General features: G+C 43.8%; 1 protein-coding gene across 1 annotated transcript in view; it reads right to left on the bottom strand.

Annotated features, from left to right (window-relative positions):
* Positions 1–18,706, bottom strand: part of LOC126251760 (beta-1,3-glucan-binding protein-like) — a 291,287-nt gene extending 272,581 nt beyond the window's left edge. The window contains exon 1 of the mRNA XM_049952379.1: positions 18,522–18,706. Coding sequence (XP_049808336.1) covers positions 18,522–18,703 — 182 coding nt within the window. The 5' untranslated portion in view covers positions 18,704–18,706. The remainder of the gene's footprint in view (positions 1–18,521) is intronic.
* Positions 18,707–27,793: the final 9,087 nt, after the last annotated feature.

The raw sequence follows: 27,793 nt of genomic DNA, 5'->3' as shown, positions 1-27,793 counted from the left end.
TAGAGCAAAAACTATGTGCCCATAGTTTTGTATTCATAAAAATGTTGATATCTGTGTCCCTGTGATCACTTAAGCTACTAAAATTTTGTTGTCTTTGTTTGATGAGCCCCTATTCGCTATTCGTCTTGGTGAAAAGATATTACATTTAGGTTGAAAATAGTTCAAATGGCTCTGAGCACTAAGGTCACCAGTCCCCTAGAACTTGGAACTACTTAAACCTAACTAACCTAAGGACATCACACACATCCATGTCCGAGGCAGGATTCGAACCTGCGATCGTAGCGGTCGCGCGGTTCCAGACTGAAGCGCCTAGAACAGCACGGCCACTCCGGCCGGCACATTTAGGTTTAACTAGTTAAAAGTTATTTAATGTGCATTTATTAGGAGCGATCAAAAAGTTTCCGTTTTCGGCCGTTGCTGAAGCCTATATGCAACGTAGCGCGATACCGACATGTAAGCAAGGGATCAGCGTGGCATTTGCGCCTTTCCAGCATGGGCGCAGCAAGTGAAGAAACGTGAACACTAGATACGCTGTTACCAAATGCGTCCAACAGGAAAAAATTGCTGTTATTCTTTTCTTGGCTGCTGAAAGACGAAAACCGGAGAATGAAGCATGCCTATGGGGCAGCATGTTTTCGAGAGCCACCGTTGCAGAACGGTGCACCAATTTCCGTGCTGCTGGCGGTTCGACTCAAGATGCCTGTCGATCTGGGAGGCCAACTTCACTCGTTACAGATAAGTGGGAGTCACTCGAACACCATCCCTATAATCCTGATCTCTCCCCGGTTATTAATACGCCATCGGTTCCTTAAAAAAAAATCGGCTTTAAGGGACGACGATTCCCGTCAGAACGAGAATATGCACCAGGCAGTTACGGACATCTTCACGCAGCAGGACAAATTGTTTTACTAAGCGGGTATCTTCAACCTAGTGCATTCGTGAGAAGATTGCCACAAGCTCACCGGGATTTTGCCTGATTGGCATATCGATTCTGCGCTATATGGCTTTCGAGTGGAAACTTTGTGATGGTCCCTTATAAAAAGAATATAAAGAAACACTGAAAGCTATCACCAACCTCAGGATTAATTCTAGGTCTCTAACCGTCCAGCTCTTATTTAAGTCTGGTGCTCAGGTTATCAAATATCTGTTCAATACTCTTTTTGTAACACATAATATTAGCTGTATAGTTGCATTCGTTTTAGATCGGGTAATAATAAATTTAATTTTGCTAATTGAATTATGAAAATTCTTTTGGTAGAGTGAGTATTAATTTTGCTATTGACAAACGACATTACCACGCGGTACAAATACAGTAGAACTATTATTTTCAAAGATGGATGCATTAATCACGGGCAGTTTCATTTTGCTATTGCCTTGTTCACAGTAATAAGAGTCAAATAAAATTGGTATATATGGCAGAGAGTATTCGAGAGATATTATCCTCCGTGAATTGCACTCTGTTTCGATAATATGTGGCTGACCTCCAAGCCGGGCGCCCACCTGTCGTGGAGCAGTTCGAGCACACCTCATGCACACACTCACAGTGGGCTGAAGTTGGAGGACAAAATTGAGGTGCTGGACACAGATGAATTGACACAGCTGGTAACGATGACTGACTGTGTAGGAGAAGTACTTAAAACTGCATTTGTTGTTGTTGTCCTTTTACTTCTTCGTCTTATTCTTGCTCTTGTTCTTGTGACTCCGTCCGCACAGAGTCTGCATGGTTATTGACGGTTTTGGTGTGGTTAATTTAAGGGATGGCCGGATGCCCCTTCCTCTCGCTCCCCTCTTACCCACTGGCACGGAATATGTTGGTTCAAATGGCTCTGACCACTATGGGACTTAACATCTGAGGTCATCAGTCCCCTAGAACTTAGAACTATTTAAACCTGACTAACCTAAGGACATCACACACATCCATGACCGAGGCAGGAATCGAACCTGCGACCGTAACAGCAGCGCGGTTCCGGACTGAAGCGCCTAGAACCGCTCGGCTACCGCGGCCGACAACGGAATATGTGCTCCCCAACAATCTGCGGGCAGTGTTACTCGCGTGAAAGTGAGCGAAAGTTTTCCAAATATTTGCGAATCGTGGAACTGAGACGCGACTTGGGTACCAGCCCGGTATTCACCAAGTGGGATATGAGAAACCGCCGAAAAACCACACCTGGGCTAGCCGGCACACCGACCCTCGTCGTTAAGCCGCCAGACGGATTTGATCCTGGGCAGACGCATCTACATATTCCAGAAGATGTGCTTTAACATGCACAGCTATCCGGGCGGGAACCTAACATGCATTTGTTGCTTGTTCATAAGACTATCAAACGTTTAATTTTCACTTGAAGAAGTTGATTTACCTTGTTTTATCTTTTAATGATAACAAGCTTTACAAACTTGAAACTATTTGTTGTATCGGGACTCTAACCGAGAACCTTCCGTGTCTCAGGCAATCCTCTGAGCTATCCAGGCACGAGTCGAGACCCACACCCACAACTTCAGTTCTGTTAGCAGCTCTCGCCTATTTTCCAAACTTCACTGAAAGTCTCCTGCATACCTTGTTGGACTTGAACTCTGAGCAACAAAGGTTATTGCGGGAAAAATGGCTAATCCACAGTCTGGAGGTTTTTTCCACAGTGGTTTTTTCATTCCGTAGCGCGAAATTCATGGCGGATAAAATACCGTGTGCCACACCATTCTGGAAACAACCGCCAGGATTGTTTGTTCGCAACATCTTTTCCAGCAGTGCTAGTACAGAAGTGTATGAAGGGTAGCTTTCGCAAGGCGTGGAAAGTAGGACAGAAGTACTGTCAAAACTGAACCTGACTGGGTCGGTCGTACCTGGATAACAGTTTCTAGGTTCGTGTACCGTTGTGGAGTGAAAGATTTATTCATTTTTACCAAGCTATCAAAGTAACTGAAGCAGAAAAAGTGTGCGTTTTTGTAATTTTCGTAAAATCAGCCACAGATCATAACTAGTTCTACTATAGTTTAAGTAAACTAGGTTTTTAATTATAACGTGTTGTTTTAAGCATTGAAATGAATGTAGCCTATCACCCAGAAGAAGGCTTCCTGCAAAAATTAACGAAGAACCACGAGCAACATCGATTTCAGCAGACACTTCTGCGGCAGTTATACAACGGAACGTCTACCGCTACTGGGAATTATCTCACTCTTCGGCAACAACAGAGTTCTAAAGTGTCAGATGTTCAAATGTGTGTGAATTCTAAGGTACCAAACTGCTGAGGTCATCGGTCCTTAGACTTACACACCACTTAAACTAACTTATGCTAAGAACGACACACACACCCATGCCCGAGCGAAGACTCGAACCTCCGGCGAGAGGGACCGCGTAATCAGTGACATGGTGCCTCTAACCACGCGGCTCTACAGTGTCTATAGCCCACATAAATTCACGGAAAATATCCCCGGCACGTAAAGGGATGGGCGTAAGGGGAAGATTCCAGACTGTACAGTTCTGACTTTGTCACTGTGTAAGTAAAATAAAGAAAACACGACCAGAAGAATGACTTCTCTGCCAAGGCAGTGTCGATAAATGGCATAATCACTTGATTTGTTGGATGTGTTAGAAACATGAAAAGATAGGCTAATTTAGTGCATGAAATGTAGAACTTGGACACATCAAGACTGTGTTGGAGTAGGGCCAAAGGAGAAAAGTATTGTTGGAAGTACCTGGTAATAATTCTTTAATACTGAATTTCAAAGCCACCTTCTCTTTTAATCAAGGTGTATTGTAGAATGGACGCATCTAGATCGTATTACAGTAGGGCCAATAAGGAAAAAATCGTATTATGTTGAATGTATTCACGGGTTTTTTCAATCGAATTTCAACGTTATTTTTATTTTTCAATGCTGCTGTTCTTTCTACGTTTTCAGTTTAATTAGTATATTGCATTGTAAGAAATACTGCAACCTGTCACAAGTTTTTAAAAATGGTTTTATTGTAACATTACTAGTTTCGTTCAAAATGGCTCTGAGCACCATGGGACTTAACTTCTGAGGTCATCAGTCCCTTAGAACTTAGAACTACTTAAACCTAACTAACCTAAGTACATCACACACATCCATGCCCGAGGCAGGATTCGAAGCTGCGACCATAGCGGTCGCACTGTTCCAGACTTTAGCGCCTAGAACCGCTCGGCCACACCGGCCGGCACTAATTTCGTGATTGCATAGTTTTACACTCATATATGCTCTGTACAATCCATAGCGCACATGTAACTGTAGAACTATGCAATCACAAGAACTTTGTTATGTTTTATGAGGCAATTGGAAACTACTGAATCACAAAAACTTTGTTATATTTTAGGATGCAAATGAAAAACTTGCAAAGAAGTCAACGATGTCATCTGACGATGGGCTCAGGCCCGAAAGTAGTAACGCCACAACAAAATCATTTCAAAAAACTTGTGGCTGGTTGCAGTATTAGCTACAATGTAATTTACGAAAACAGCTGCGGTGTTCTCTAACCAAAATGGATAAAATAAGCAGTTAATGTATGTTTGTTTTGAATCACAATAAATGTGTTGGAACGAATACATATTTTCCTAATTTATCGCTCCTCAAATTCTTTGCTATTCGCCCAACGTTCTTAGTGGTCCAGTACAGGCGGTCACAAGCCACATGTCTCTGCTAGACAGTGACCTTTTGTGCGGTTGACACTAGTCGCAGAGGATTCAAATAAACCGGTTCGAACTATAGCTGGTATGTTTCAGCTCTGTTTTCCTGGTAGATTAAAACTGTGTGCCGGATCGGGACTCGAACCCGTAACCTCACCTTTCGCGGCAATGTTCTTACCGACTGAGCTATCCGCTCCCAACTCATGAGTCACGATCCGCCCTCACAGCTTCGCTTCTGAGAGTACCTCTCTCCCACCTTCCTAACTACCAGAAGTTCTGCATATTTTGCGGGACTAGGGCTCCGGGAATCGAATTTCGGGCCGGCTAACCGATTTAATCTCCCAGGAAGTTTTAAAACAGCCCACACACCACGAGGAGCGAGCTTTACACTCTGAAATTCATCGGTGGTATAATCTTTATCGATCTTATGATGACTTTACTAGACGGTAAACCACAGCACCAACTGAAAACTATCTAAAAGGGCTTTTCACGTTGTCTCGCAAGTCGTTCATGTAGTTTCCCCACGCTGCCCCTCGAAGCTTATTAGTAAATATGTATGAGTAGCTTTAACATATTTCTTCTACAATAAATTTTTCTCCGGAGTGTGTCCGCGACATTTCGGAAGGCGCGTTCCTTCCATCTTCGCGGATACGCTGCAAAGTGACGCGGCAAGGAACACAACAGTTTATTGCACTGACACACCGCGAGGACCCTCGTTGTCTATTATGTCATCCTGTAAATTTTATCTGTAACCAGTCGGCCAAGTTCTTGAGCTATCCGAGATTGTTAACTTTTTTTCTTTTTGTTTTCTTCGAGAAACATTTACTGGGAACTGCCAAGAAGAAACCTAATATTTGGTTCCCATACGTGGATGGTACTTTTGTTTTGTGGAGGCATGGCAGAGAGAAGCTAGGTCGTTTTCACAAGCATCAGAAGGGATTACTTCGACGATTTAGTTTGACATGGAGGACAAGGCAGGCAGAAGATTAAATTTTCTTGGTGTGCTAGTTTCCAAGAAAAGAGATGGTAGCTTAGGCCACACAGTTTATCAAACGCACTTACACCATTACCTATGCTAAGAGTCGAACCACCACCCATAACAAGCACATTGGTGGAGAGAACAAGGAACATCTGCGAGCCAGAGCTGCCTGACGTGGAATTGGAACGTATCACCAATGCATTCCTCAGGAATGCTTATTCATGCGCTGAGGTAAAAATGGTATTAAGACCGTCGAGCAAAAATCATAGAGACGACAAGCGCCTGTGAAATCGCAAGTTTTCCCGCCTTTCATTAAGGACGTTGCTGACCTCATAGGAAAAATCTTGGGAAAACGCTGTATTGCTTTAATCAAATGGTTCAAATGGCTCTGAGCACTATGGGACTCAACTTCTGAGGTCATTAGTCCCCTAGAACTTAGAACTAGTTACACCTAACTAACCTAAGGACATCACACACATCCATGCCCGAGGCAGGATTCGAACCTGCGACCGTAGCAGTCGCGCGGTTCCGGACTGAGCGCCTAGAACCGCTAGATGCTTTAATCCACAAAACCATTCGGAAGATAAGGGATCGCCTAAAATTGGCCAAGGATGCTCATAAACCGTTGGGAAAAGCAGAAATTTATAGTATTCCGTGTAGTTGAGGGGAGATATACGGTACAACTACAAAAAGAACGGGTAAAAAAACGACTGAAAGCGCACAAGGGCAATTGTAGAAAAGGGGGGAGGAGACTGACAAACAAGCGGTTTGCGGAACGTGCTTTGTAGTCAGGAGACCTCCACATTCATTTTGATAGGACCCAAGTACTGGCAGCCATAGGTGGATTCCATAAAAGGCTACACAGAAAGGCCACGGAGACTGTAAAACACCGCAGGAGTTTCAATAGGAACGGAGAGGGAGTGAAATTTGAATGACACTTGCAGCCCGGTGCCGAAGAATATGTGTACCAGTCTTCCACCAGTCTTCTATAGCAAAAACGGGCGACGGCAATGGACAACAGCCAATTACGCAGTATTCAAAGCATGTGACGTCACCCCACTGTGCGGGAGCACCCGTAAACGGAATTTTGCTGCAGTCAGTAGCGAGCCTGCCTGTGGAAGAAGCTATGATCCCCCTTGAAAATATCCTCCTCCTATGAAGACGAAACGTTGGGTTTAAATGTGAAATCAATTCGACTACTGGATAATAGCCCGAAACATCTTATTAACTGTGACGTTTCCGGCAGCGAAAGCTTAGTCTGATAATTACATTTTACAGTTTTTGCTTATGTCTTGCCACGTATCTTACGCTGACCTGTTTGCATTTGCAGCTGGGATGTTGTGTGACACTCGCGCGATTGCGTGCTTCATAAAAAAAGACGTAAGTGCGGCAGACGAAACTTCCTGCTTGTACTAGCAGCAGCTGCTGCAGCAGCAGCAGCGGCGCAGACTAAAGGCGTCCTTGGAGTCCCAAGGTGGTTCACGGACCTGCGGCCGCCCAAGCTCGAGCAAGGCGCCGTCACAGCCACCGCAAATTCCAGGGGACCCTCTAGCCCAGCGGTCGTCACACTTTTTTGCTCAGGAGCCAGTATGGACGGTGTGGGGCGTCACCTCGCGCCGGATGTATACCGATCTCACTATTAACTGGTAATCGATATAAATTAGTACGAGTCCTCAGTACATTAGCTATAGTAAGGGCACAGTAAATTGGCAACGGAGCCCCCCCCCCCCTCCCTGATGTGTTTCTTAAGTCAGCATCATTCGGAATTCGTGTCGACTGTTCTCTCTTGCAAGTTGCTGCCACCCTCAGCAAACCCAAAGTTGTGGTACTGTAATTGCCTGACGAGGTGTTCTTTTGTTGTCTGAGTGAATCATTGATTACTGACAGCAACTGGATTTACATTTAAATGCATTAGTGCCAACCGAAGTAAGTTTGTACCACTGTTTTCCATTTTTTCCAATACTTTACGCAAAGCAGCAGTTGCACACCACAGCAGGCATTGTAACATCTTACACCTGTACTTACTGAGTGCTAGGGAAGTGAAAATGTACACTAATTATGCCCTTTTGGAGTAAAATTTCAATTTTTATACTGGTAGAAAGTTACACGTCATTCAGGTTAATTTCAGATCAGTCTTAAAATTTTATTTTTCCTATACATAATGCCCAGGCCAAATTTAGATCTTCCAAAAGAAAAGTCAGGCGCTAATAAGAAGCAAAACAGAAGTTTTAATTCTGTATTGCAGGTTTACTCTGAAATAACAAGATATCTCTACCGACCTGGGACTCCTCAATTTCAATCACTACTATCACAACCTCTCTTCAGTCAATGCAATTAAAGAATAATCACAAGCCCAAGAGACTGCTGAAAGTTGAAAATACAATTAAAATACGAACTTCTAGTACACAGTAGTATCGAATGTCATTTTTCTTTTGACCACTGTGTCGTATCACAACGGAGGTAATTAATTTAATTTTCCTTGTCATAATCAAGTACCGTATTTGAAGATGACCATCTCTATAATACACTTCCATGTCAAAATTTACACCAGAGCACCTGGTCGGTGGGAGTCGCGCACGCCCGTCAGTTGACAGTACCGGAAGACAAACAGCAGAACATTACTTCTCTCACATCCCCTAGGTTTGCAATGGCCGCGTTACCTGTCTCTCTGCCCCTGAAGTAAGCGGTCAACTGTACTTAGCTCACGGCTGAATTCACCAAAGTCTATTAAAAATTATACAGTCGTAAAATATTACTGCCTCAGTAACTATATTTGTTTGTTACTGAGCAGGAAAACTACACTCTTTAAGGAGCTCTTAATGTTACATGACTTTATGTGATGGACTGTTATCAGCTAGATCAGTGGTTCCCAACATTTCTTACACCATTACCCCTGACTAATCAGACATTAGCTAGTACCGCCGCCATTACTCCCTCCCCTCCTGCCGTCTAATATCACCTCCCTCCTCCACCACATTATCACAAACTTTAGTACCTAACTAAACAGTAGAGTGAAAGGCTTTCCTTGGAACAAATGTCCCATGCGTTTAGATCCAACTACTATTTCGCGTTCAAAGACTGTTAATTCCGGTCGTGCGGCCACAATCGCCTCGGAAACCTATTCACACGAATCTCTTGAGTACAAATTACAGCTCCGGCATGGCACTGCCCTTTTATATCTTGTGTATGTTATACTACCGACATCTGTACGTGTATATCGCTATACCATGATTACTTGTCAGTTCTGTGTGTCCTGTGAAGACCCGTGAATACGAGTGACAGCATTGTGGTTGTAATGGAAATGCAAACAGGTGGCTGTCAGTGAGGATAACCACCATAAAAGGAACAGCTTAATATACGTAACATAACAGAAGCAAAAAATAAAATTAACAATCCCTTATAATTCAAGAACTTAGCTGGCTTGCTATGGATAAAATTTACGTGATGCCATAATAGACAATGAGGGTTTTCGCGGATTGTCGGTGCAATAAACCATTATCGTGTTTCTTACTTCGTCAATTTGCAGTCTTTCCGAAAAAGATGGAAGGACAGAACGGGCCCTCCGGAACGTCGCGGACACTCTGCAGAGAAAAATATATTGTAGAAGAAAATATGTTAAAGTCACTCATAAGTATTTACTAACAAGCGCTGGGGGCAATGTAAGGAATCTATAAGGGTTGAAAGAAAAGTATTCCCTCCAACCTCGTTAATTGGATTTGGATGGGAATATTTTAATAAATCAAACGCAAAAATAATCCTTACAATGTGATCTTTAATTACGAATATTCACTTTTCCACATAATCAACGGCCAATTGGATACATTTCTGGCAACGATGAACAAGTTTTCTGAAGCCGTCACGGAAGAAGTCGACTCTCTGTTTCCGCAACCACAGTCTCACAGTCCTCTCAACGTCTTCATCAGAAACATAATAATGTCCCCGCAGATGGTCTTTCATTATCGGGAACAGATGGAGGTCAGATGGTGCTAAATCTGGTCTATATGGAGCATGCCCTACGGTGGTGAGATTCAGTTTCTGAAGCTCTTCTGTGGTGGCACGTGAAGTGTGTGATTAGGCATTGTTATGCTGCAGGTAAACATTTCCTTTTCCTTTGGGATCCCTGTTAGCTGTCGTTTCAGAGTTCGCAGCGCTGTGATGTAACGCTCTGAATTTATTGTTGTTCCATGATCAAAGAAATCAACATGGATAACACCATCTGCGTCCCAGAACACTGAGGCCATGATTTTTCTAGCTGAGGACTGAGACTTGAATTTCTTTTTCCGGGGCGAGTCTTTGTGTCGATATTCCGTAAACTGACGATTCATCTCCTCGTCGTAATGGTGTACCCACGTTTCGTCTCCTGTCACAATTGATTGGAGAAACGCGAGAGGAATTCCTGGCAAATTGCAAGTCTGTGCGCTTTCATTTCAGGATTCAGCATCCGAGGTACCCATCGTGCACAGATCTTCCGATAGCCAAGCAAATCAATAATGCGACCCATTTCTTATGAAACGCCGATTGTGCTTCCAATTTCTCTCTGAGTGATACGACGATCGTCCTGAATCAAAATGGCTCTGAGCACTATGGGACTCAACTGCTGAGGTCATTAGTCCCCTAGAACTTAGAACTAGTTAAACCTAACAAACCTAAGGACATCACAAACATCCATGCCCGAGGCAGGATTCGAACCTGCGACCGTAGCGGTCTTGCGGTTCCAGACTGCAGCGCCTTTAACCGCACGGCTACTTCGGCCGGCCGTCCTGAATCAATCTGTCAACATATTGCTTGTGAAACTCGGTGGTTGCCGTCAAAGGACGTCCAACTCTTTGTTTGTCACGCAGGTCATGTGTTCCCGCCTCAGCATCTTTAAACTTACTCGCCCAACGACGCACAATACTCCCATCAACACAGTCACCATAAACTGCTTTCATTCTCTGATGAATCTCCTTTGGGGTGACACCTTCTGCTGTCAAGAATTCAATGACTGCACGTTGCTTAAATCGCATTGACAGACCGTCTGCGCAGGGTTCCATACTTAATACTGTAACAACACAACCGTTCAAGGCTAAGGCTTCCCGCCAACTGGAGCTGTAGAGAAGAGGGTACGGAACAAGCCAGTACCTGCCGCATACCAAAGCTGCTAATTGTTGAAGAGTTACGAAGGTGGAGGCATTAGTTCAGTCAACCCTCGTATATAAGCGATTTGAAAGACAACGTGCATAGACCTCTTAGAGTGTTTCCAGTCGAAGCTGTGGTTTACCGTCTAGTAAAGTGATCAGAAGTTTAATAAAAATTACGAAATAATTTAGACAAGATATGCATGGTGCGAAAAGGGGCAACTGACCCTGAACAACAAAAAGTGTGAGCTCCTCCACATGAGGACTTAAAATAATCTGTTAAATTTTGGTTACACGATGACTGATGCAAATTTAAAGCTGGAGATTAGATAAAATGCCTAGGGATGACAATTACTTACAACTTAAGCTGGAACCATCACGCAGATAATTTTGTGTGGAAGGCGAACCAAACACTTGTGCTTTATTGGCAGAACACTTAGAAGATGCAATAGAACTACAAAAGTGACTGCTTATACTACGCTTGTCCGTCCACTTCTGAGTATTACTATGCGGTATGTGATCCGCAGCAGGTGGGACTGACGGAGGACATCGAAAAAGTTCAAGAAGGGCAGCTCGTTTTGTATTATCGTGGAATAGAAGAGAGTGTCGCAGATATGATACGCGATCTGGAGTGGCAGTCATTAAGACAAAGGCGTTTTTCGTTGCAGCAGGATCTTTCCACAAAATTTCAGTCACTAACAATATCTTCCGAAAGTGAAATACGAATTTTTTTGGCTCCTACCTATAGACACATAGGGAGAAATAACAATCGTAGTAAAATAAGATAAATCAGAGCTCGGTCGGAAACATTTAGATGTTCATTTATCCCATATGCTATTCAAGGGTGGAAGGGTCGAAAAAATGTCTGAACGTGGGTCTGTGAAAACTCTGTCAGGCACTTGGATATAAACCGCAGAGAATCAATGTAGATGTAGATACATGAAGGTTGTAAAACCCGACTCTCATCAAACGTCCATTACTTTTGTATTTAATTTAATTTTATTTTATTTTCATTTTTTTCACTGTGAGGAATCTTTCAACAAAGAAATATTCATCAATTTTCCTGTGTAAAAGCAGAACATAGTATATCCGTACTCTTACTAAACATAATGTCTGTTGTTAAAAGTACTTAGGCTTCCACTACGTCCGGAGGAAGAGCACTGCAACACAGTCGAAAGGTAGGATATTTCAGAATTTTAAACTTTTATCTCTGTTCTGAGAAACTTTACTGCAATATAGCCGAAACATAAGATATTTTTATTGTTTTAGAGTTTTATCTGTGCCCTTATGAAGGCTGCAAAAACACGACCGAAACGTTGAAAACGTTAGTATTTTAGCATTTTATTTGCGCCTTGACGATGGGCTCTGCAAATCGTCCGAAAGGTCGGAAAATTTTAATATTTTGAAATTTTATCTACGTACTGAGGAAGACCGGAGTGTCGGCCGCGGTGGTCTAGCGGTTCTAGGCGCTCAGTCCGGAACCGCGCGACTGTTACGGTCGCAGGTTCGAATCCTGCCTCGGGCATGGATGTGTGTGATGTCCTTAGGTTAGTTAGGTTTCAGTAGTTCTAAGTTCTAGGGGAGTGATGACCACAGATATTAAGTCCCATAGTGCTCAGAGCCATTTGAACCATTTGAAGACCGCAGCAACACGGCTGAAATTTTTGGTATTTTACGGTGTTGACATGGTATACATTTCCTTGGGAAGATCGCAGCTACCCTCCTGGAACGTTAGATATTATAAAATTTCATGATTTTGAGAATTTTGTAGAACGACATCATAGTACACTCAGAAGGCTTTTAATGATATTGACAACGCCATTTCTATTGTCCTATATCGCTTATGCCTCTCTTATGGTACACGTAAAGTGGTTAGTCTTATGTTTTTGAGTTTGATAAATAACGTATTAAAACATTGATCTAGAAGTCTCCAGTGTTCGAAGGAACTGTTTACTGCCTGCTGGAATTAAGCACTATTCCATCTGTTTCACCGTTCCATGGCGTGGCGAAAGCGAACTACGAAAGAAACGTATGCGAGCCCTGAAAGAGCTGATGCTCATGAAGGTAGTGCTGTTAATTGCTTTGTGCTTGGCGTGTCCTTCCGTGCGGAGCGCAGAAGGGACGTTTCTGCCTCATCAGCTGATCGTTGCGGCCGACCTTGTACTCTGCTCGCAGCCAGCCTTGGCCGCAGATCTACAAGAGCGCACACACCGACATCGGGAACCTGTTGATCAGCTGCGGCTGTCACACTCCTACGTGCTACCGTGCGCACAGCTCCCAGCATTCACGCGCCTCAAAGGGTTAGAACGCGATGACCCACAAAGCGCTTAAACTAAACGTGTAGCATAGCTTTAGGCGCAATACAGACGTGGTCTATATGCAAGGCATGATGGAAATGGAGCTATTTTCCGTGACGTATTACGGTGGAACTGTTTTGCTACCTGGAAATGAGTCGTTACGTTGTGACAGGTTTCATCAAAATCAATCCGCGAAGTGGCAGTGGACGAGCCGTTTACTACAGACGTGGTTTTGCGCTCTACCAAAAAACGAGAGCGAGGAGTAACTCAAAGGAAACGATAGTTACACGTTCCATGCTTCATTTGGCCGGCGTTTTTATCGAAATGTTGTGGCAAGAATAAGTTTTAGGGATCTGTATGCAAGATTAGTTTAACATTACTGAACATATTATTTTTCAGTCCTACTCGTGCAACTACATTTAAAATTTAGGTTTTTTTCAGGCTACCAGTTTTTAAGTAAAAGCTCCCCTACCGAACAGAAGGATATGTCCAGAAGAAATGATTTTAGGTGACATTTAAATTTTGCTTTGTTACCTGTCAGCCATTTTATGTTCTTCGGCAAATGATCAAACATTTTTGTTGATGCGTATCGAACTCTTTTTTGAGCCACTGACAGTTTTATCAATAGGTGATAAAGGTCATTTTTCTTCTAGTGCTGTAAGTATGGGCATTAGAAGGCCTGACTTCTTCACAAGATGAAAGTGGGTGAACACCACATAATATTCTTATTGCTCTCTTTTTACGTAATCAATGCTTTCTTTCTAGGTGATGAGAAAGTATACACTCCACACGCACCTGCGTTCGTTCATTCAGCTTTTTTGAATATTTTTGTATGCCACTTTTCGTGAAGCTGTGCTGTTCTTTTAACTTCCGGTGGAGCGCAAGAACATGCCTGTGGTAAATTACTCGTCGGGCATTGCAATTCAATTGCTTTTTTTTCTACTTAAACATGTCACACCGTAACGACACATTATGAGGTCGAAAAACAGTAGATCACTAATATGGCATCACAAACGCGAGCAGCCCTGACCTTTTTTTCAGACTATGCATGTATCTAAGCAGAGTTTTTTTGCAGGCTTCTATCAAAATTAATGTATAATTAAAACCGGGGAATTGACAGACAAATTATTGTAACCATCAAATGATGAGAGAGAACATGCCTCTTGTGGAGGATTATTGCTCTTTATTAGCGTTTGAAATTAGATGGATTGTCCTCGCAGAAAATTACGCTGATGGATGAATTATCAAATTTCTGAAGCTACATGAGACGTAGAACTGTCATCTGTTCCACAGGAAAAACCGCACTCTTGTTCCTAAGCTCTGGTAACAGGTTCACTTCGGGTATTTCGTAAATACATAAAGCGGATAAAATTCATTTACTGCGTCTAAGAAATTCTGCCTGCACATCCTGTTCTTTTTGAAAAGAAAATGTGGTTAAAGAACTAACGGACACACGACAGTACCGGTGACTAATCACTGAAACGCAGTGAGTCGTCTATAAAATACCAGATAAGAAAACGAATCCTAAACTGGAGAACGGATGTTTTAAAGCCTAATTAGTTTCATGGTTACTGATCAAAGCCAGCTTATGTTACGAGGTGTCTGTGCTTTTGATCCAAATCGATACGTCGGTTAGCGAGTTTCAAATAAATGTCTTTACCTGCATTCTTTTACTCTGAGCCGAACATAATGCTGCGTTGATTGTATAGGAGGAGAGAACCTGGCTTCCGCCTTTAGCATATACTGCACTGCTAACTGCACCATTCAGCTGCGACTCACTCACAACTCGAAGCTTCAAATTGTCACTGAATCCACCAGCTTTTCTCGAAAAAATGTCTAACTGGTGTATCACTGGCAGAGAAATTCAAAGATTCAGGTTCGAATCCACATCCAGCAGACAATGTTAACTTACGACTTGTAATCAGATATCATGTAGTAAGAGTTCCAGTTTCCCTAATTGTCCTGTTCCCCGAAAAAGAACCATCCAAACAACTTTCCAGCAGAAATAAGGTTTCAATAAGAGGTGCTGTCAAAAAAGTACTTTTTTATTTTTGGATTAGATTTTCTGTAAAAGGTGGTGCATACGTCCCACAAGCTTGACGTGGAACATGCATGAGTTTTGTGATCACGTCTCCAAAAAGAGTCAACTTCAGCAGGAAGTAGTAACTGTTGCTGCTTTGTCATTATCATACCGGACAGTATACCAACCATCAGTTGTCGATTCAGGGCACTAAACTGCAGAGTAAATTTGTATAAATATACTACGAGGCCTGTTCAGAAAGTAAGCTCCGATTGATTGCCAAATTGAAACCACAGTGAACATCAGAAATGTTTTACTTGTAACAATTAGCTACACCTTTCAGCTACTTCTCTACGTAGTCGCCGTTCTGACTTAGACTTTTGTCATAGCGTTGTACCAACTTTTCAATAGCCTCATCATAGAAGGCAGCCGCCAGTGCTTTCCGCCAATTCTCCACGCTGGCCTACACCTCGTTGTCTGTGTCAAAATGTTGTCTTCAAAGACAGCGGTTCATGTGACCAGAGATGAAACTCAGGGGGAGACAATTGCGGACTGTATTGTGGGTAATCTCACATTTCCATTTGAAAACGATGCAGGAGCATCTTCATTGCCCCTGCAGAATGCGGCTGAGAATTGTCTTGAAGAAGAAACAGCACGACAGTTATGTAATGTTAGCTCCATAGCTTCAGGCGAAATTTCTCACCAGGCCCTCGTACTTGGCGGCAGACACTATTTTCTAGACATCTTTACACACTCACTGCGAGCTCAGAAATGAGAAGAGAGACGTGATGCTAACTGGGGTTATACTAGAGACACTACCCAACACATCTGTGCAAAGCTTTAGCGGATTTTCATAGTCGTTTCCATTTCGCGACCGATCGGAGCTTACTTTCTGAACGCCCCTCGTATTTGAGCACTGAAAAGTGGCCGGAACATCACTCTCAGGCTGTCTGGTAAGAGTTTTCATTGATACAGAAATAATAAAATAAAAATGCTTTTTTCTTTGTTTTCGACATCGTCAGCTAACTGACCATACCAGACCTGTACTATCTATGGTTTCTCGCAGAATTTTGCCATGTTTCCACTCGCTGCTTCACTACTTTGTGCACTACTCTGTGTCACATCTCCTCAATTATGGACGCTACCAAAGAAAACAATAGAATAATAAATACTATCTGAATATTCTGCCTTAAGCAAAATGGTTGCAGTTTCCACAATGTCAGAATTCTCACAAACGTATCCGCAATTAGGGGTGTTCCACTGCTTAAGAAATACAACAGTAGATGCTGAACTGTACTGAAATATCAGTTGCACTCCAGAAGACGGACACGAACGTGAACTTCAAACATGTTCCGTTAGGTAAAATAAAAATATGGTGCTGCAACATCACCGAAACATGTATGGGTGAAGAAAGAAAAACAACCAATTATGCTTTACTCAAAGCGGAATCTTCACAATATATTTATTGTCCAAGCAAACATGGATACTTATAGTTTAATTCCTAAGGAAAAAGGACCCCTAAATAAAGACTAGAATATTGCGAAAATAGTCGGCATGGTAACTGAAATTCGCTGATGTTTCAAAACAAAATTCCAACTCAGTGCGCTGAACCGGTGGCCACTTCGCTTTAGCGAACCCAGCTTATCAGACCAGCAAGCCTGACGGCAATCGAAATAATAACACTCTTACCTGTTAAGTAAACGCACTAAACTCTCGCTAATCCGGCCGTCAATAGTCAGGCCTCTCAGTAATCCGGTTCACATCCAGCCTCTAGTCGCTCTAGCGGAAATGACGCGTACAATAGTGAATTCTCGTGTGCGACGATGTTTTTAGTTAATTACAATGTTAAGCAGTGCTATACGTATTTGAAATTGTGGCTCTCTTTACGATTCAGTATCACGGCTTCTAAAAGGAAACATGTTATACTAGACCTCAAGCAGAAACTCGAAATTAGGCATAAGTTCAACTGAGGTTCTTAGCAGAAAGCCGTAGGTGCTGCGTAAAATGTTGGACGAGCAACTATTTATGACCAAACTTTAATAGACGAAGAGATAATCAAGAGCGTGCAGGAAAGTTATAACGAAAGTGACGAAGAAGAGGACAGAGGAGGAGAAAAAACGAAGGTATCTCACGCTGCTGATGCTGAAGCTACGGACATCTTCCTGGAGTACTTTATGCAACAATTAGAAACATGACGTACCGTTGCAATGAGTGTAAAGCCGTTGTGCGATAAAGCACGCTGCTGCCGCTTATCAACATTGCGACAATTAAAAAAATTGGGACGTGTTTTATATTGACTGTTGATACTGTTTATGTACAAACTCAAGGACTAAGTCTTCTATGAAAATCAATGTATCTATTGAATTAACCCTCGACCTGACGCGCTGTCTTTCGTAACGGGAGAGGGCGCGCGGCGTACTTTGTACACATGTAAAGAACAGCTGTCCTTATGTTACCAAAGTAAACATGTATGTGCAAAATGACAGTTTACTCTTAGTTTCATTCAACAACGATAGAATAAACGTACATTAAATGAACTAAAGGACTGTTTAATAACAAAATAAAATCTCGTTACATCACTCTGTTCCCGCGTACAAGTATGACCCCACAGTAATGACACAGCCTAAGCATTAACCAGTACATAACCCGTGCATGTCCATTCAGTGTCTTCTCTGTGTTTTAAGAATCACCAACTATGTTTTTTAACTTTCTGGTGACTTTTTTAACTGTCCTCCATGAACGTCTCCATGTCAGTCTATTTTTACCTCCATTTTCTCCCAGGGTCTGTTTTCAGTTCCCCTTTTTTTTCGCCTTATGTATGTAACATTTTATTCTTATTTTAAGTTGTTATGTCACTCGGCTGAAGAGCGGCGAATTGTGCCGCTGACAGCCCTCCCCTGCACATATGGGGCTGGGGAATGAAATCACAATAAAGAAAAAAAAAACAGTGCATTTGCGTCATATCCCAGACATTCGCTTATTCGATTATTAATTCTCTCGTAGACAAGTGCCTATTTATAGGATTCTGCTGCTAGCTCGTAATCTGCGTCATTTTCTTGCGTGGGAACAGCTTATGACTGTGTTAGCTGGAGCGATAATGAAGGAATAGGTATGGGCTCAGAATCGTAAAACAACAATGGAACGGAACAAGACAACTTGCGACTGGCAAACTTTATACGTAGGCTCGCCCGCTCGAGAGTTAAAGTATATCCTTATGTGTTTACACTAAATGTAAGACACTCTCAATAATCCGGCTCTTCTGCTAATATGTCACCCATATGTGCAAGTAATGGCCGGATTAACAACAGTCTAGTGTAATTTCTTCTTTCACAGCGATGATTTAGTTGAACAAGGACCTCGTGAAACTGACACAGAAACTGAATTTGTGGTAACATTCGTACACCTTAAGCCAGCAACCAGTACTCGTACCGCTACGCTACAAGGCGGGCGCGGCGCGGCGCCGGGTCGCACCTGTTCTGGCGGCTGTTGCGGTAGTACTGGAACTCGCTGTTGTAGCCGCGCGAGCCGGTCACCAGGTGGTCCCAGACGGCGGGGTCCAGCGTGTCGAACTCGTCGCGCCAGACGAGTATCTCCCGCGCGGCCGCCGCCGCCGCCGCCGCAGCCACCGCCGCCGCCAGCAGGAGCCGCCACATGTCTGAGCGCGAGCGCGGGCTGCCAGCATGCCGCACCCCGCCCCCACCTATATACCGCCGCCAGCCGCCGCCCGCCGCCCGTCGACCGCCTCACCAGCGCCACAGCTGCTGACGCCTCCCGGAAACAATGCCGCACCGCCGTCACCGCGCAACCCCCACAAACGGAAGGGAACATCCAGGACGCGCCAGTCGACAGCCGCTACGTTTACACTCTACATCTACATCCATACACCGCAAGCCACCTGACGGTGTGTGGCGGAGGGTACCTTGAGTACTTCTATCGGTTCTCCCTTCTATTCCAGTCTCGTATTGTTCGTGGAAAGAAGGATTGTCGGTATGCTTCTGTGTGGGCTCTAATCTCTCTGATTTTATTCTCACGGTCTCTTCGCGAGATATACGTAGGAGGGAGCAATATACTGCTTGGCTCTTCGGTGAAGGTATGTTCTCGAAACTTCAACAAAAGCCCGTGCCGAGCTACTGAGCGTCTCTCCTGCAGAATCTTCCACTGGAGTTTATCTATCATCTCCGCAACGGTTTCGCGATTACTAAATGATCCTGTAACGAAGCGCACTGCTCTCCGTTGGATCTTCTCTATATCTCTACTATCAACCCTATCTGGTACGGATCCCACACTGCTGAGCAGTATTCAAGCAGTGGGCGAACATGCGTACTGTAACCTACTTCCTTTGTTTTCGGATTGTATTTCCTTAGGATTCTTCCAATGAATCTCAGTCTGGCATCTGCTTTACCGACGATCGACTTTATATGATCATTCCATTTTAAATCACTCCTAATGCGTACTCCCAGATAATTTATGGAATTAATTGCTTCCAGTTGCTGACCTGCTATTTTGTAGCTAAATGATAAGCGATCTATCTTTCTATGTATTCGCAGCACATTACACTTGTCTACATTGAGATTCAGTTGCCATTCCCTGCACCATGCGTCAATTCGTTGCAGATCCTCCTGCATTTCAGTACAATTTTCCATTGTTACAACCTCTCGATACACCACAGCGTCATCTGCAAAAAGCCGCAGTGAACTTCCGATGTCATCCACAAGGTCATTTATGTATATTGTGAATAGCGACGGTCCTACGACACTCCCCTGCGGCACACCTGAAGTCACTCTTACTTCAGAAGACTTCTCTCCGTTGAGAACGACACTGAGGTGACACAAATCGATGCACAGTCATGTACACGTATACAGACGGCGGCAGTGTCGCGTTCAAAAGATGTGAACTGGCAGAGCATTGTCAGTGCTTTCATAAGCTCTCGGGTCATTGCCCGAAAAAGTTTCCGACCTGATTGTGGCCCCACGACGGGAATTAAAAGGCTTTGAATGCGGAATGTCTAGCTGGCACTAGACGCATGGACCATTCCACTTCGGAAATCGTTAGGGAATTCAGTATTTCGAGATCCACAGTGTCAAGACTGTGCCAGGAATACCAAATTTCAGGAATTATCTCTCACCACGTACAACGCTCTGGCCGACGGCCTTCAATTAACGACCGAGGGCTCAAAAAAATGGTTCAAATGGCTCTGAGCACTATGGGACTTAACTTCTGAGGTCATCAGTCCCCTAGAACTTAGAATTACATAAACCTAACTAACCTAAGGACATCACACACATCCATGCCCGAGGCACGATTCGAACCTGCGACAGCAGCAGTCGCGCGGTTCCAGACTGTAGCGCCTAGAATCGCTCGGCCACCACGGCCGGCTTAACGACCGAGGGCAGCTGCGTTTGAGTAGACTTGTCATTGCTAACAAAGAAGCCGCTAGTTAGCAACAGTATCAAAAATCTTCCGGAAATCTAGGAATGTGTCCCCTGTCGACAGCACTCGTTACTTCGTGCGAATAAAGAACCAATTGTGTTCCACAATAGCGATATTTTCTGAACGTGTACTGAGTACGTGTCAACAGATCGTTGTCTTCCATGTAATTCACACTGTTAAAAAACACTGATGTTGGTTTATAAGCCAGTGGATTACTTTTATTTCCTTTCTTTTGTACTAGCATGACCTTTATATCTTTCCATTCCAAAGGCACGGATTTGTCGCGTAGCGTGCGGTTGTATATGATTGTTAAATACGGAGGTGTTACATCAGCTTACTCCGAAAGAAACCAAACTGGTATGTAATCTGGACCGGAATACCTGCCATTATTACGTGACTTAAGTTGCTTCGCAACACCGAGCGTATCTACTTCTAAGTTATTCGTTTGAGCAGCGTCGGCCTGGAATCTCAATGAATGGAGTAGAATTGTCTTCAGTGATGAGTCCCGCTTCGAACTGTGGTCGCCCGCCATAAGGACCGACAACCAGGAATGACGGTCTTGAGTGCCGTAGAAATCAACGTATGACGTACGACGAACGTATCAGTTAGGACAGTCCGGTGAAATTAGGCATTCCAGAATGAGATTTTCACTCTGCATCGGAGTGTGCGCTGATATGAAACTTCCTGGCAGATTAAAACTGTGTGCCGGACCGAGACTCGAACTCGGAACCTTTGCCTTTCGCGGGCAAGTGCTCCAGGAAGTTTCATATCAGCGCACACTCCGCTGCAGAGTGAAAATCTCAATCTGGAAATGTCCCACAGGCTGTGGCAAAGCCATGTCTCCGCAATATCCGTTCTTTCAGCATTGCTAGTTCTGCAAGGTTCGCAGGAGAGCTTCTGTAAAGTTTGGAAGGTAGGAGACGAGGTATTGGCAGAAGTAAAGCTGTGAGGACGGGGCGTGGGTCGTGCTTGGGTAGCTCAGTTGGTAGAGCACTTGCCCGCGAAAGGCAAATGTACCGAGTTTGAGTCTCGGTCCGGCACACAGTTTTAATCTGCCAGGAAGATTCGAAATTAGGCATTAATGGGTAATGCCAGCAGACGACCGATCCGAGTGCCCCTGCTAACAGCACGATATCGCCTGCGGTGTCTCTCCTTCGCTCGTGACAAAATAGGTTGGATCAAAGACGACTGGAAAACAGTGGCCTGGGAAGATGAGTGCCGATTTCAGTTGGTAAGAGCTGATGGTAGGGTTAGAGTGCGTCGCTCACCCCACGAAGCTATGGATCCGAGTAGCTATCAAGGCACAGTTGAAGCCGGTGGTGGCTCCATAACGGTGTGGGCTGTGTTTATATGGAATGGACTGAGTCCTCTGGTCTGTTCGGCTACTTGCAGACAATTTTCAGCCATTCATGGAGTTGATGTTTCCAAACAACGACGAAATTTTTAAGCATGACAGTGCACCATGTCATGATTGATTTGAAGAACATTCTGGACTTTTCGAGAGAATGATCTGCCCACCCAGATCGCCCTACATGAATCCCATCGAACGTTTATGGGACATAGTCGAGAGATCAGTTGGTGCACAAAATCCTGCACCGGCAACACTTCCGCAATTACGGGCGGCTATAGAGGCAGTATAGCACAGTATTTCTACGGGACTTCCAACTTGTTGAGTCCATACCACGTCGAGGTGCTGCAAATTGAGGTCTGACACGGTATTAGGAGGTATCCCATGACTTTTGTCATCTCATTGTACGCTCACATGCTACACAACTTGCAGAAAGCGAAAATCGATTTGTCCTTACTGCCTACGGCAGAGCAATACTGACCAGGTGCCACTATTTTAATGGGCACTAACTGTTTGGGAACTAATTACACTCTAAGACAAAAAAACAACGCACCATTAAGGAATTATCCGGATAGGACGGAAACCGATGGGTTAATGTACAGACAAACAAATGATTACGTTTCAGAAAAATTGCATGATTTACTCAAGAGAAAGAGTTTCACAGATTGAACAAGTCAGTAACACGTTGGCTCAACTCTGGCCGTTAAGCAAGCTGCTACTCGGCTTTGCATTGATTGACAGAGTTGTTGAATGTCCTCCTGAGGGATATCGAGGCAAATTCTGTCCAGTTGTTACTTTACATTGTCAAAATTCCGAGATGGTTGAAGGGCTCCCCCCATAATGCTGTAAACGTTTTCAATGGGTGAGAGATCCGGCGACCGTCCTGGCCAAGATACGGTTTGGCATTCACGAAGACAAGCAGTAGGAACGTTTGCCGTTTGCTGGCGGGCGTTATCTTGCTGAACTATAAGCCCAAGATGGCTTGCCATGAAGGGCAACAAAATGGGGCTTAGAACGTAGTCGCGGTACCAGTGTGCTGTAAGGGTGCCGCGGATGACCACCAAAAGCGTCCTAGTATGACAACAAATGGCACTCTAGACATTCACTATTGGTTGCCGGGTTGTATGGTGGGCGACATTGAGGTTGGTATCCCAAAGCTGTCCGGGGCGTCTCCAAACACGTCTTCGGCCTAGAATCTCATTGAGTGGAGTAGAAGTGTCTTCAGTAATGAGTCCTGCTTCGAAATGAGCCCCGATGACCAGCGAAGACGTATCTGGAGGACAGGAAATCACGAATCAGGTCATAGAATTGAGACGATATTCTGCAGTCACACAATTTAATTAGAAGCCGCTTGTTAGCAACAGTATCAAAAATCTTCCGGAAACCTATGGAATGTGGAAACAACTTTAAGTCCCCTGTCGGCAGCACTCGTTACTTCGTGCGAATAAAGAACCAATTGTGTTCCACAATAGCGATATTTACTGAACCCGTGCTGAGTACGTGTCAACAGATCGTTGTCTTCCATATATTTCACACTGTTAAAAAACACTGATATTGCTCTATAAGTCAGTGGATTACTTTTATTTCCTTTCTTTTGTACTAGCGTGACCTGTGTATCTTTGCAGCTTAAAGGCACGGATTTCTCGTCCAGCGTGCGGTTGTATATGATTGTTAAATATGGAGATGTTACATCAGCTTACTCCGAAAGAAACCAAACTGGTATGTAATCTGGACCGGAATACCTGCCATTATTACGTGACTTAAGTTACTTCGGAACACCGAGCGTATCTACACTACTGGCCATTAATATTGCTACACCACGAAGATGTGCTACAGCTGCGAAATTTAACCGACAGGAAGAAGATGCTGTGATATGCAAATTATTAGCTTTTCAGAGCATTCACACAAGGTTGGCGCCGGTGGCGACACCTACAACGTGCTGACATGAGGAAAGTTTCCAACCGATTTCTCATACACAAACAGCAGTTGACCGGCGTTGCCTGGTGAAACGTCGTTGTGATGCCTCGTGTAAGGAGGAGAAATGCGAACCATCACGTTTCCGACTTCGATAAAGGTCGGATTGTAGCCTATCGCGATTGCGGTTTATCATGCTGCCCACGTTGGTCGAGATCCAATGACTGTTAGCAGAATATAGAATCGGTGGGTTCAGGAGGGTAATACGGAACGCCGTACTGGATCCCAACGGCCTCGTATCACTAGCAGTCGAGATGACAGGCATCTTATGCGAATGGCTGTAACGAACGGATCGTGTAGCCACGTCTCGATCCCTTAGTCAACAGATGGGGACGTTTGCAAGACAACAACCATCTGCACGAACAGTTCGACGACGTTTGCAGCAGCATGGACTATCAGCTCGGACACCATGGCTGCGGTTACCCTTGACGCTGCGTCACAGACTCCTAGCGCCTGCGATGGTGTACTCAACGAGGAACCTGGTTGCACGAATGGTAAAACGTCATTTTTTCGGATGAATCCAGGTTCTGTTTACAGCAACGTGATGGTCGCATCCGTGTTTGGCTTCATCGCGGTGAACGCACATTGGAAGCGTGTATTCGTCATCGCCATACTGGCGTATCACCCGGCGTGATGGAATCGTGTGCCATTGGTTACACGTCTCGATCACCTCTTGTTCGCATTGACGGCACTTTGGACAGTGGACGTTACATTTCAGATGTGTTATTACCCGTGGTTCTACCCTTCATTCGATCCCTGCGAAACCCTACATTTCAGCAGAATAATGCACGACCGAATGTTGCAGGTCCTGTACGGGCCTTTCTGGAACCAGAAAATTTTCGACTGCTGTCCTGGCCAGCACATTCTCCAGATGTCTCACCAATTGAAAACGTCTGGTCAATGGTGGCCGAGCAACTGGCTCGTCACAATACGCCAGTCATTACTCTTGTTGAACTGTGGTATCGTGTTGAAGCTGCATGGGCAGCTGTACCTGCACACGCCATCCAAGCTCTGTTTGACTCAATGCCCATGCCAGAGGTGGTTGTTCTGGGTGCTGATTTCTCAGTATCTATGCACCCAAGTTGCATGAAAATGTAATCACATGTCAGTTCTAGTATAACATATTTGTCCAATGAATACCCGTTTATCATCTGCATTTCTTCTTGGTGTAGCAATTTTAATGACCAGTAGTGTACTTCTAAGTTATTCGTATTAGCAGCGTCGGCCTGAAATCTCTTTGAATGGAGTAGAATTGTCTTCAGTGATGAGTCGCACTTCGAACTGTGCTCCGATGACCAACGAAGACGTGTCTGGAGACGCCCCGGACAGCAGGGATACCAACCCAATGACGCCCGCCATAAGACCAGGCAACCAGGAGTGACGGTCGGTCTTTAGTGCCATTTCTTTTCTTACCGCGACGCCTTTGGTGATCATCCGCGGCGCCCTTACAGCACAACAGTTCGTCGACTACCTTCTACGCCCCGTTTTGTTGCCTTTCGTGGCAAGCCATCTTGGGCTTATAGTTCAGCAAGATAAAGTACTCCTGCAAAGGGCAGAAGTGTCTACTGCATCTCTTCGTGCCTGACAAACCACACCTTGGCCATCACGGTCGCCGGATCTCTCTCCCATTTGAGAAAGTTTAGAGTGTTATGGGCAGGGCCATTTAGCCATCTGGGTATTTTGATGTTCTAATGCACCAACTGAACAGAATTTGGCACGATATCCCTCAGGAGAACAATCAACAACTCTATCAATCAATCCAAAGGTGAATAACTTCTTGATTAAGGGCCAGAAATGGACCAAGGCGTTACTGACTTGCTCAATTTGTGAAGCTTTTTCTCCTGAATCATCATCCAATTTTTCTGAAATTAATCATTTGTTTGTGTGTATATATACATCACATCTACCGATTTTCATCCTAATCGGATAATTTCTTCAAAGTGTGTCTTTTCGAGTGCAACAAATGCTAATGTTGTTCACAGCTAGCTTCCTATTGTCCGTCCTGCTTATTCCCTCCTCAGTAGTACTATCGATTATACGCGCCTGTTCAAATTCGTGCTTGCAGATCAAATGGTTCAAATGGCTCTAAGCAATATGGGACTTGACATCTAAGGTCATCAGTCCCCTAGACTTAGAACTACTTAAGCCCAACTAACCTAAGGACATCACACACATCCATGCCCGAGGCAGGATTCGAACCTGCGACCGCAGGAGCCGCGTGTCAGAGCGCAGAAAGAATGTTAGTAATATAAGTTTTCTATACCTTTCTCCGTCACTTACGTCACATCAACTAAAATTAACCCTTCTAATTAATAAGGAACGCATAGGAATGAAAGATATGCCTCCCAGAGCTAGTAATTACACATGCCGTGTTTATGTATTAGGTCTGAATTGATTTGGCTTGTAAGATCAGATATCGGTTTTCCGGGCCTGCGTTGTTTCAGTGGCTAAATAAAGGCAAACGTACTTTCGTAGCATTTGTAGATTTAGAGACAGATTTCCACAATGTTGATTCGAATACAGTCCGTGAAATTTAGTCTTAAGAGTCGAAGGACGTGAGAGGGAGTAGTGTTTTAGAAGAGATTTTGACAAGATTGTAGTCTATCCGCACCGTCATTCAATCTGTACATTGAGGAAGCAATAAAAGAAATCAAACAAAAATTTGGAAAGGTTGTTGAAGTTCAGGGAGAAGATATAAAAGTCATAGGTTTCTAAAGCGGCGAAGGACTTGGAAGAGCAGTTTAACGGAGTAATGGTTCTAATAAGGATAGCGAAATGTAGTCAAATTAAATCAGGCTATGCTCAGACGACTAGAATAGGAAATGAGACCTATAAACTATTTGGGCAGCAAAACAACTGATGAGAGCACAATAAGAGAGGATATGAACTGCAGACTGGAAATAGCAAGAAACACATTTCTGAAAAAGAGAAAATTGTTAATACTAAACATAAATTCTAATTTTATAATTTTTTTCTGGTAGTATCTGACTGTAGCCTTATATAGAAGTGAAATGTGGATGATAAACAGCTGTTGTGAGAAGAACATAATAGAAGCATTTGAATACAGAAGAAGGATGAAGGTTAGATGAGTACACCAAATAATTAATACACAGATACTGAATCGAACTGAAGAAAAACTAAAATCTCAGGGGTAACTTGACCAAAAGAAGAGATTGGTTCATAGGACACCTTCTCAGACTTCAAGGAATGGTTAGTTTCATAAGGGAAGGAAGTGTGTGTTGGGCAAAAGGGGATGAAAATTGTAGGCGGAGACCAAGGTTTCAGTGTTGTAAGTGGCTTCTAACGGACAAAGGTTGCGGTTGGTATGCAAAGGTTAAGAGGCTTGCGGGGGACTCTTGTCTCAAAACGACTTCTGACTGCAGATCACAATAACAGAATGATGTCTGTAAATCACCTGCTCCAGTATCGGGAAGATTCAAACTACAGTTGCCGAAAGTGACGTAATGATAGTGTGGCATGTGACGTCATAGATGTGCAGACAGAACATAAAATTGACAATATTTAGTTTTCTTCTACAACATTTTTTGAGCGTAGCTTGTGGTGAGAGTTTGATTTATATCGTAGCCCGAGTTTTGTTCAGCACGGAATATTGTGTGTTCGTGAAGCCAATGAATGTGATGTCATAAAAGTAACTCAAATTCTTGTTATTGCATATATTGGATTTTTATAAGTGGGTACTGTCCACCATGTCGATGGCGTCATGGATCAAAGAAGACTAGTGTAACTGGTAGGTTCAAAATTTCCCCGTATTCTCAATCATGAGGATACCAATGCTTCTTTTAATTGCTTTTAATTAAGAGAGAATATTGTTTTCTTGTGGATGTCAGTGAAGTTTCGGGGAGAGGTAGATTGCTAATGCAAAATATCTTAAAAAATTTTAGTCACGCCAATTAATGCGCGCGAAAGAATTTTATTACATTCTCCCAGATCATGCGTTTTGTAGAAAAACAGCGAATTGCTGCTGTAGTAT

Source organism: Schistocerca nitens, chromosome 1 (genome assembly GCF_023898315.1).
Source record: "Schistocerca nitens isolate TAMUIC-IGC-003100 chromosome 1, iqSchNite1.1, whole genome shotgun sequence".
Lineage (NCBI taxonomy): Eukaryota > Metazoa > Arthropoda > Insecta > Orthoptera > Acrididae > Schistocerca > Schistocerca nitens.
The sequence above is the reverse complement of the archived record's forward strand: the minus strand, read 5'-3'. Positions and strand labels throughout refer to the sequence as shown.